Below are 12132 nucleotides of genomic sequence, written 5' to 3' on the forward strand. Positions count from 1 at the left end.
TGTACCCCCCCAGAGGTTATTAACCCTGTACCCCCCCAGAGGTTATTAACCCTGTACCCCCCCCAGAGGTTATTAACCCTGTACCCCAACCCCCCCAGAGGTTATTAACCCTGTACTACCACCCCCCCCCCCAGAGGTTATTAACCCTGTAACCCCCCCAGAGGTTATTAACCCTGTACCCCCCCCAGAGGTTATTAACCCTGTACCCCCCCCAGAGGTTATTAACCCTGTACCCCCCCAGAGGTTATTAACCCTGTACCCCCCCCAGAGGTTATTAACCCTGTGCCCACCCCCCCAGAGGTTATTAACCCTGTACACCCCCCCAGAGGTTATTAACCCTGTACCACCCCGAGGTTATTAACCCTGTACACCCCCCCAGAGGTTATTAACCCTGTACCCCCAGAGGTTATTAACCCTGTACACCCCCCCAGAGGTTATTAACCCTGTACCCCCCCCCAGAGGTTATTAACCCTGTACCCCCCAGAGGTTATTAACCCTGTACCCCCCCAGAGGTTATTAACCCTGTACCCCCCCAGAGGTTATTAACCCTGTACCCCGCAGAGGTTATTAACCCTGTACCCCCCCAGAGGTTATTAACCCTGTACCCCCCCAGAGGTTATTAACCCTGTACCCCCCCAGAGGTTATTAACCCTGTACACCCCCCAGAGGTTATTAACCCTGTACCCCCCCAGAGGTTATTAACCCTGTACCCCCCCAGAGGTTATTAACCCTGTACCCCCCCAGAGGTTATTAACCCTGTACCCCCCCAGAGATTATTAACCCTGTACCCCCCCAGAGGTTATTAACCCTGTACCCCCCCAGAGGTTATTAACCCTGTACACCCCCCAGGGGTTATTAACCCTGTACACCGCCCCAGAGGTTATTAACCCTGTTCACCCCCCCAGAGGTTATTAACCCTGTACACCCCCCCAGAGATTATTAACCCTGTACTCCCCCCCAGAGGTTATTAACCCTGTACCCCCCCAGAGGTTATTAACCCTGTACACCCCCCCCAGAGGTTATTAACCCTGTAAACACCCCCAGAGGTTATTAACCCTGTACACCCCCCCAGAGGTTATTAACCCTGTACACCCCCCCCAGGGGTTATTAACCCTGTACACCCCCCCAGAGGTTATTAACCCTGTACCCCCCCAGAGGTTATTAACCCTGTACCCCCCCAGAGGTTATTAACCCTGTACCCCCCCAGAGGTTATTAACCCTGTACCCCCCCAGAGGTTATTAACCCTGTACCCCCCCAGAGGTTATTAACCCTGTACCCACCCCCAGAGGTTATTAACCCTGTACCCCCCCCCCAGAGGTTATTAACCCTGTACCCCCCCCCCCAGAGGTTATTAACCCTGTACCCCCCCAGAGGTTATTAACCCTGTGCCCCCCCAGAGGTTATTAACCCTGTACACCCCCCCAGAGGTTATTAACCCTGTACCCAGCCCCCCAGAGGTTATTAACCCTGAACCACCCCGAGGTTATTAACCCTTTACACCTCCCCAGAGGTTATTAACCCTGTACCCCCCCTAGAGGTTATTAACCCTGTACACCCCAGAGGTTATTAACCCTGTGCCCCCCCAGAGGTTATTAACCCTGTACACCCCCCCAGAGGTTATTAACCCTGTACACCCCCCCAGAGGTTATTAACCCTGTACACCCCCCCAGAGGTTATTAACCCTGTACACCCCCCAGAGGTTATTAACCCTGTACACCCCCCCCCCAGAGGTTATTAACCCTGTACACCCCCCCCCCAGAGGTTATTAACCCTGTACACCCCCCCAGAGGTTATTAACCCTGTACACCCCCCCAGGGGTTATTAACCCTGTACACCCCCCCAGGGGTTATTAACCCTGTACACCCCCCCAGAGGTTATTAACCCTGTACCCCCCCAGAGGTTATTAACCCTGTACCCCCCCCTAGAGGTTATTAACCCTGTACCCCCCCTAAAGGTTATTAACCCTGTACCCCCCCTAAAGGTTATTAACCCTGTACCCCCCCCCAGAGGTTATTAACCCTGTACCACCCCGAGGTTATTAACCCTGTACACCCCCCCAGAGGTTATTAACCCTGTACCCCCCCCAGAGGTTATTAACCCAGTACCCCCCCAGAGGTTATTAACCCTGTACCCCAACCCCCCCAGAGGTTATTAACCCTGTACACCCCCCCAGAGGTTATTAACCCTGTACCCCCCCAGAGGTTATTAACCCTGTACCCCCCCCCTAGAGGTTATTAACCCTGTACCCCCCCTAAAGGTTATTAACCCTGTACCCCCCCTAGAGGTTATTAACCCTGTACCCCCCCAGAGGTTATTAACCCTGTGCCCCCCCAGAGGTTATTAACCTCTGTACACCCCCCCAGAGGTTATTAACCCTGTACCCCCCCAGAGGTTATTAACCCTGTACACCCCCCAGAGGTTATTAACCCTGTACCACCCCGAGGTTATTATCCCTGTACACCCCCCCCAGAGGTTATTAACCCAGTACCCCCCCAGAGGTTATTAACCCTGTACCCCAACCCCCCCAGAGGTTATTAACCCTGTTAACCCCCCCAGAGGTTATTAACCCTGTACCCCTCCAGAGGTTATTAACCCTCCACACCCCCCCAGAGGTTATTAACCCTCCACACCCCCCCAGAGGTTATTAACCCTGTACCCCCCCAGAGGTTATTAACCCTGTACCCCCCCAGAGGTTATTAACCCTGTACCCCCCCAGAGGTTATTAACCCTGTACCCCCCCCAGAGGTTATTAACCCTGTACCCCCCCAGAGGTTATTAACCCTGTACCCCCCCAGAGGTTATTAACCCTGTACCCCCCCTAGAGGTTAATAACCCTGTACCCCCCCTAAAGGTTATTAACCCTGTACACCCCAGAGGTTATTAACACTGTACCCCTCGAGGTTATTAACCCTGTGCCCCCCCAGAGGTTATTAACCCTGTACACCCCCCCAGAGGTTATTAACCCTATACCCACCCCAGAGGTTATTAACCCTGTACCCCCCCAGAGGTTATTAACCCTGTACCCCCCCAGAGGTTATTAACCCTGTACCCCCCCCAGAGGTTATTAACCCTGTACCCCCCCAGAGGTTATTAACCATGTACCCCCCCAGAGGTTATTAACCATGTACCCCCCCAGAGGTTATTAACCCTGTACCCCCCCAGAGGTTATTAACCCTGTACCCCCCCTAGAGGTTAATAACCCTGTACCCCCCCAGAGGTTATTAACCCTGTACACCCCCCCAGAGGTTATTAACCCTGTACCCCCCCAGAGGTTATTAACCCTGTACCCCCCCCCCCCCCCAGAGGTTATTAACCTTGTACCCCCCCCAGAGGTTATTAACCCTGTACCCCCCCCCAGAGGTTATTAACCTTGTACCCCCCCCAGAGGTTATTAACCCTGTACCCCCCCAGAGGTTATTAACCCTGTACCCCCCCAGAGGTTATTAACCCTGTACCCCCCCCAGAGGTTATTAACCCTTTACCCACCCCAGAGGTTATTAACCCTGTACCCCCCCAGAGGTTATTAACCCTGTACCCCCCCAGAGGTTATTAACCCTGTACCCCCCCCAGAGGTTATTAACCCTGTACACCCCACTACCCTCCTCCCTCTATCACCCCCCCTGACAGATCATCCTGATATAAATCTGTTGTTATTGACATGTTGATGACAGACCTTGGTTATGTTACTGTAGTGTGATGGTCTCCCAGCGGCTCCAACTGTCTTCTAGCTGCCCAGCCTCTCCTCACCCCCTCTCACTCAGCCTCTCCCCCCCACCCAGCCTCTCCTCACCCCCACTCACCCAGCCTCTCCTCTCCCCTCTCACCCAGCCTCTCCTCACCCCCTCACCCAGCCTCTCCTCACCCCCTCTCACCCCCTCACCCAGCTCTCCTCACCCCCTCTCACCCAGCCTCTCCCCCCCACCCAGCCTCTCCTCACCCTGACCCAGCCTCTCCTCAGCCCCCCTCACCCAGCCTCTCCTCACCCCCTCTCACCCAGCCCCCCCCCCTCACCCAGCCTCTCCTCACCCCCTCTCACCCAGCCTCTCCTCACCCAGCCTCTCCTCACCCCCTCTCACCCAGCCTCTCCTCACCCCCTCTCACCCAGCCTCTCCTCACCCAGCCTCTCCTCACCCAGCCTCTCCTCACCCAACCTCTCCTCACCCCCTCTCACCCAGCCCCCCCTCACCCAGCCTCTCCTCACCCCCTCTCACCCAGCCTCTCCTCACCCAGCCTCTCCTCACCCCCCCTCACCCAGCCTCTCCTCACCCCCTCTCACCCAGCCTCTCCTCACCCAGCCTCTCCTCACCCCCTCTCACCCAGCCTCTCCTCCCCCTCTCACCAAACTGCTTAGGCGGTTTACGTACCACATCATCGACTGTGCAGTCAGGTACCAGATGGCTATGTCGTATATGGTTAGCTGACATGTTCAATAGACCAGATGGCTATATCGTATATGGTTAGCTGACATGTTCAATAGATCAGATTACTGTGCAGCACAGTCAGAAAGTATTCAGACCCCTTCCCTTTTTCCATATTTTATTACGTTCCAGCCTTATTCTAAAATTGATTAAATTATTTTTACCTCAGCAATCTACACACAATACCCCATAATGACATCACAATGGCCCATAATGACATCACAATACCCCATAATGACATCACAATACCCCATAGTGACATCACAATACCCCATAGTGACAAAGCAAAAACACATTTTCTGTATGCAGATTTCTCTCAAGTTTTGTGCAAAATAATTGTTTACAATCCCTGTTAGTGAGCATTTCTCCTTTGATCATCCATCCACTTGACAGGCGTGGAATATCAAGAAGCTGATTAAACAGCATGATCATTACACAGGTGCACCTTGTGCTGGGGGACAATAAAAGGCCACTCTAAAATGTACAGTTTTGCCTCACAGCACAATGCCACAGATATCTCAAGTTTTGAGGGAGCAATTGTCGTGCCGACTGCAGGAATGTCCACCAGAGCTGTTGCCAGATAATTTCATGTTAATTGCTCTACCATCGAGTCGCCTCCGTCGTTTTAGAGAAATCGGCCTCAAAACCGCAGACCGCGTGTAACCACGCCAGCCCAGGACCTCCACATCCTGCGGGCTCGTCTGAAACCAGCCACCCAGACAGCTGATGAAGCTGTGGGTTTTGCACAACTGAAGAAATTCTGCACCAACTGTCAGAAACCGTCTCAGGGAAGCTCATCTGCGTTGCTCGTCGTCCTCACCAGGGTCTTGACCTGACTGCAGTTCGACGTCGTAACTGACTTCAGTGGGGAAAATGCTCACCTTCGATGGCTACTGGCACGCTGGAGAAGTGTGCTCTTCACGGATGAATCCCGGTTTCAACTGCAGGGCAGATGGCAGACAGCGTGTATGGAGTCGTGTGGGCGAGCAGTTTGCTGATGTCAACGTTGTGAACAGAGGGCCCCATGGTGGAGGTGGGGTTATGGTATGGGCCCCATGGTGGAGGTGGGGTTATGGTATTGGGCCCCATGGTGGAGGTGGGGTTATGGTATTGGGCCCCATGGTGGAGGTGGGGTTATGGTATGGGCCCCATGGTGGAGGTGGGGTTATGGTATGGGGCCCATGGTGGAGGTGGGGTTATGGTATTGGGCCCCATGGTGGAGGTGGGGTTATGGTATGGGGCCCATGGTGGAGGTGGGGTTATGGTATGGGGCCCCATGGTGGAGGTGGGGTTATGGTATTGGGCCCCATGGTGGAGGTGGGGTTATGGTATTGGGCCCCATGGTGGAGGTGGGGTTATGGTATGGGCCCCATGGTGGAGGTGGGGTTATGGTATGGGCCCCATGGTGGAGGTGGGGTTATGGTATGGGCCCCATGGTGGAGGTGGGGATATGGTATGGGCCCCATGGTGGAGGTGGGGTTATGGTATGGGCCCCATGGTGGAGGTGGGGTTATGGTATGGGCCCCATGGTGGAGGTGGGGTTATGGTATGGGCCCCATGGTGGTGGTGGGGTTATGGTATGGGCCCCATGGTGGAGGTGGGGTTATGGTATTGGGCCCCATGGTGGAGGTGGGGTTATGGTATGGGCCCCATGGTGGAGGTGGGGTTATGGTATGGGGCCCCATGGTGGAGGTGGGGTTATGGTATTGGGCCCCATGGTGGAGGTGGGGTTATGGTATTGGGCCCCATGGTGGAGGTGGGGTTATGGTATGGGCCCCATGGTGGAGGTGGGGTTATGGTATGGGCCCCATGGTGGAGGTGGGGTTATGGTATTGGGCCCCATGGTGGAGGTGGGGTTACGGTATGGGCCCCATGGTGGAGGTGGGGTTATGGTATGGGGCCCCATGGTGGAGGTGGGGTTATGGTATGGGCCCCATGGTGGAGGTGGGGTTATGGTATGGGCCCCATGGTGGAGGTGGGGTTATGGTATGGGCCCCATGGTGGAGGTGGGGTTATGGTATGGGGCCCCATGGTGGAGGTGGGGTTATGGTATTGGGCCCCATGGTGGAGGTGGGGTTATGGTATTGGGCCCCATGGTGGAGGTGGGGTTATGGTATTGGGCCCCATGGTGGAGGTGGGGTTATGGTATTGGGCCCCATGGTGGAGGTGGGGTTATGGTATTGGGCCCCATGGTGGAGGTGGGGTTATGGTATTGGGCCCCATGGTGGAGGTGGGGTTATGGTATGGGCCCCATGGTGGAGGTGGGGTTATGGTATGGGCCCCATGGTGGAGGTGGGGTTATGGTATGGGCCCCATGGTGGAGGTGGGGTTATGGTATTGGGCCCCATGGTGGAGGTGGGGTTATGGTATTGGGCCCCATGGTGGAGGTGGGGTTATGGTATGGGCCCCATGGTGGAGGTGGGGTTATGGTATGGGCCCCATGGTGGAGGTGGGGTTATGGTATTGGGCCCCATGGTGGAGGTGGGGTTACGGTATGGGCCCCATGGTGGAGGTGGGGTTATGGTATGGGGCCCCATGGTGGAGGTGGGGTTATGGTATGGGCCCCATGGTGGAGGTGGGGTTATGGTATGGGCCCCATGGTGGAGGTGGGGTTATGGTATGGGGCCCCATGGTGGAGGTGGGGTTATGGTATTGGGCCCCATGGTGGAGGTGGGGTTATGGTATTGGGCCCCATGGTGGAGGTGGGGTTATGGTATTGGGCCCCATGGTGGAGGTGGGGTTATGGTATGGGGCCCCATGGTGGAGGTGGGGTTATGGTATGGGGCCCCATGGTGGAGGTGGGGTTATGGTATGGGGCCCCATGGTGGAGGTGGGGTTATGGTATGGGCCCCATGGTGGAGGTGGGGTTATGGTATTGGGCCCCATGGTGGAGGTGGGGTTATGATATGGGGCAGGCGTAAGCTACGGACAACAAACACAATTGTATTTTATTGATGTAGCCTTTATTTAACTAGTCAAGTCATGAATACGACGTGGTCCTCTTTGGGTATAGCGAGCACCATCCCCCTCTCCCTCTTCCCCCTACACCCAGGCTCTGTTATTGCAGGTCGTAAATTCCTAGAGGAGTCTCTCTCCTCATGGCCAGGCAGTATAGAGAGAGAGAGGTTTCACAGTAGAACAGAGGAACTTGGTATACATCACAGAATTTGAGAACTGAACAATGTCCATGTTTTTGGAGAATGTTTTACACGGTCGATGGAGAATCCAGTCCACGACCGACCCGGTCCATTTCGTTTAATGTTTGTGAAACAATACAGCCACATTACCATAACTCTGTTTATACAAGTCTCTCAGTTGTGAGGCTTGCATCTAATTATTGTATAAAATGAATGAGTAAAGATGAAACTATTTGTGAAATTATTTAATGTGATTTTAAACTGTTTAATGAAGGAGAGTCCAATTCCCTTAGGAGTTTAACTGAGTCGTAGGCCCGCCCAATGAGCACAGACATTGATCTGGCGTCATGGGACAGTCTCTTTCCTGCTGTTCTGGATATAAACCCCCCACCTGGGGAATTCCCCGACAGACCGCGCGTACCTCGAGCATCGAGGGAGCTAAGGTTTGAGGAGAGACTCTGAGACTATCGATTCAGACAGAATAAGAGCAACTCTTCGATACTAAATTACTAGTCTGCAGCTAGGAATTATGTACCATTGGATGCAAGGACCGCCGAAACATCTATTATATAACGACATGGCTGAATGTTACTCTGAACTATCCATTCTAACCACGAAAGATGGGCAGAAAGAAGATTCCAGCAGAGATCACGACGACACACTGAGCGTAAATATATATATTTATTGCAATTATTCCCGAATGAGTGAGCGTTCATGTGCAAAGGATTAGCATTTCAATGGTTATAATTATCAACTTTATAGTGTCTCTTACCTTTCGCGCCCTTCTCAGTCCCTCTGTCTGCCATGCCGGTTTAGCCCACTAGGGCACATTCCCCTATCATTTCCTTGTAACCATATCTACTGTCTGTTTATGCATTTCTGTGATTTATTTAGTTAGATAATAAATAAATGATTTTAAAAGACACAATTGATGTATGGATGACTCATAGTGAAGACTGGGTTCGTGCAGATAACCAACAATTTACGACATTTGGAATGGAGACTAACGTGAGGTAAAATAATAATTCATTAATCAGAAGACTAATCGATCAGATATTAAAATATCTGAAGAGTTATATTAGGAAAATTATAACTTTGTAATCTGAATATTTTCCTTGGTTCCCCGACTTCCTAGTTAATTACAGTTACATGATGAAGTAGTTTAAATCGCGTAAATAATAATTACAGAGAATTGATTTGATAAAACAACAGTCTTCACTTTAATGATCCCGAGGCCCGTTGTCGTACCATTCATCACCTCATGTTTCAGCAGGATAACGCACGGCCCCACGTCGCAAGGATCTGGACGCAATTACTGGGAGCTGAAAACGTCCCAGTGCTTCCATGGCCTGCATACTAACCCGACATGTCACCCCATCGAGCATGTTTGGGATGCTCTGGATCGACGTGTACGACAGCTTGTTCCAGTTCCCGCCGATATCCAGCAACTTCGCACAGCCATTGAAGAGGAAGTGGGACAACAATCCACAGCCTGATCATCTCTACGTGAAGGAGATGCGTCGTGCTGCGTTAGGCATGTGGTGGTCACACCAGATACTGACTGGTTTTCTGATCCACACCCCCTACTCTCTTTTTTTAAGGTGTCTGTGACCAACAGAGGGATATCTGTATTCCCAGTCATGTGAAATCCATAGATTAGGACCTAATTCATTTGACTGATTTCCTCGTATGAACTGTAACTCAGTGAAATCTTTCGTTTATTTTTGTTCAGTGGAGATCATCCGATAGCTATTTCATACGATGTGATTGGCTGATACGTAAGATCGGTCACGCGTCTGCAGTCCGGCAGGAACTGGAACAATGTGTTGCGGTCGGTGATAATGACCATCTCAGTACTGTACCACACACCGTCCAGTCGTCCCCCCAGTTCTCCTGACCTCAATGTGACTTCCTGGAGAAATACGGAGTTCTCCTGACCTCAATGGGACTTCCTGGAGAAATACAGAGTTCTCCTGACCTCAATGGGACTTCCTGGAAGAATACAGAGTTTTCCTGACATCAATGGGACTTCCTGGAAGAATACAGAGTTCTCCTGACCTCAATTGGGACTTCCTGGAGGAATACAGAGTTCTCCTGACCTCAATTGGGACTTCCTGGAGGAATACAGAGTTCTCCTGACCTCAATTGGGACTTCCTGGAGGAATACAGAGTTCTCCTGACCTCAATGGGACTTCCTGGAGGAATACAGAGTTCTCCTGACCTCAATGGGACTTCCTGGAAGAATACAGAGTTCTCCTGACCTCAATGGGACTTCCTGGAAGAATACAGAGTTCTCCAGACCTCAATTGGGACTTCCTGGAGGAATACAGAGTTCTCCTGACCTCAATGGGACTTCCTGGAGGAATACAGAGTTCTCCTGACCTCAATGGGACTTCCTGGAGGAATACAGAGTTCTCCTGACCTCAATGGGACTTCCTGGAGGAATACAGAGTTCTCCTGACCTCAATGGGACTTCCTGGAGGAATACAGAGTTCTCCTGACCTCAATGGGACTTCCTGGAGGAATACAGAGTTCTCCTGACCTCAATGGGACTTCCTGGAGGAATACAGAGTTCTCCTGACCTCAATGGGACTTCCTGGAGGAATACAGAGTTCTCCTGACCTCAATGGGACTTCCTGGAGGAATACAGAGTTCTCCTGACCTCAATGGGACTTCCTGGAGGAATACAGAGTTCTCCTGACCTCAATGGGACTTCCTGGAGGAATACAGAGTTCTCCTGACCTCAATGGGACTTCCTGGAGGAATACAGAGTTCTCCTGACCTCAATGGGACTTCCTGGAGGAATACAGAGTTCTCCTGACCTCAATGGGACTTCCTGGAGGAATACAGAGTTCTCCTGACCTCAATGGGACTTCCTGGAGGAATACAGAGTTCTCCTGACCTCAATGTGACTTCCTGGAAGAATACAGAGTTCAATAACAAAGGGAGATTTACAGCAGAGAGACACAACAGGGAAGAGGAATTTTAATTTATTTTATTTAATCCAATAAAAATACATTTTTTTAAATTCAGGTTGATGATAGGAATTCCTTTTGTAGATCAACAGGGTGAGAGACCTGTCATGTCCACTTCTCTGATACATTAGTGATTCCACTGGGCAGCTACACTCCTCCTGACCTCTGACCTCTCTACCCTATCTGACCTGGGACTCTACGAGGTGTCGGCCTCCTGGTTGATCAGGGCACTGAGGTCCAGTCTGGTTTTGTCCAAAGCTGCCGTCTTGGCCCGGCGGGATGGACGAGGTACCGGCACCGAGTCTGGAACATTCTCCCCATCACTATGGAGGGAGAGGAGGAGGAGAGAGGAGGAGGGGACGGACGGGGGAGGAGGGGGCGGGAGGAGGAGGAGAGGGGGGAGGAGGGGCAGGGAGGGAGAGGAGGAGGGAGACGGAGAGGAGGAGGGGGAGTTAAAGGTGATATACAGAACGGATCCATTTCAACATTCAGGGACAATTAAACATCATGGTACAATGTTCACACCCCCCCCCCCCCCCCCCCCCCCCTCCCCCTCCTCTCCCCCCCTCCTCACCTCTCCTCGGAGGACTCTGCCGATCTGCTGGACTTCTTGGCTCCTTTGGAGGGTTTCCTCTGACCTCCACACACACACACACACACACACACACACACACACACACACACACACAGGATCAACTATGTGTGTTGCTCTTCCCTGTCAGAGGTTAGCAGGAGGTGTGTAACTTGGGGTAATACCTCTCCTGGGCCTCTTGGCAGACTGGTCCACGTCCTGGTTGGCAGCATCTGAAGAGATGAAAACATTAGGAGTTCAATCCATCTCTCTCTACCCTCAGTAGTAGTCTCCTCTCTCTCTCTCTACCCTCAGTAGTAGTCTCCCCTCTCTCTCTACCCTCAGTAGTAGTCTCCTCTCTCTCTCTACCCTCAGTAGTAGTCTCCTCTCTCTCTCTACCCTCAGTAGTAGTCTCCTCTCTCTCTCTCTACCCTCAGTAGTAGTCTCCTCTCTCTCTCTCTACCCTCAGTAGTAGTCTCCTCTCTCTCTCTACCCTCAGTAGTAGTCTCCTCTCTCTCTCTACCCTCAGTAGTAGTCTCCTCTCTCTCTCTACCCTCAGTAGTAGTCTCCTCTCTCTCTCTCTACCCTCAGTAGTAGTCTCCTCTCTCTCTCTCTACCCTCAGTAGTAGTCTCCTCTCTCTCTCTACCCTCAGTAGTAGTCTCCTCTCTCTCTCTCTACCCTCAGTAGTAGTCTCCTCTCTCTCTCTCTACCCTCAGTAGTAGTCTCCTCTCTCTCTCTACCCTCAGTAGTAGTCTCCTCTCTCTCTCTACCCTCAGTAGTAGTCTCCTCTCTCTCTCTACCCTCAGTAGTAGTCTCCTCTCTCTCTCTCTACCCTCAGTAGTAGTCTCCTCTCTCTCTCTACCCTCAGTAGTAGTCTCCTCTCTCTCTCTACCCTCAGTAGTAGTCTCCTCTCTCTCTACCCTCAGTAGTAGTCTCCTCTCTCTCTCTACCCTCAGTAGTAGTCTCCTCTCTCTCTCTACCCTCAGTAGTAGTCTCCTCTCTCTCTCTCTACCCTCAGTAGTAGTCTCC

General features: G+C 52.2%; 1 protein-coding gene across 3 annotated transcripts in view; it reads right to left on the bottom strand.

Annotated features, from left to right (window-relative positions):
- Positions 1–10535: 10535 nt before the first annotated feature.
- Positions 10536–12132, bottom strand: part of ncapg (non-SMC condensin I complex, subunit G) — a 76059-nt gene continuing 74462 nt past the window's right edge. For all 3 annotated transcript variants that reach the window (XM_082973774.1, NM_001173579.1, XM_082973775.1), the window contains 3 exon segments: positions 11288–11335; positions 11106–11169; positions 10536–10854 (listed from right to left, as the gene is read on the bottom strand). In XM_082973774.1, the coding sequence (XP_082829900.1) occupies positions 10728–10854; positions 11106–11169; positions 11288–11335 (239 nt within the window). In that variant the 3' untranslated portion in view covers positions 10536–10727.

This window comes from Salmo salar, chromosome 04 (genome assembly GCF_965601325.2).
Source record: "Salmo salar chromosome 04, fSalSal1, whole genome shotgun sequence".
NCBI lineage: Eukaryota > Metazoa > Chordata > Actinopteri > Salmoniformes > Salmonidae > Salmo > Salmo salar.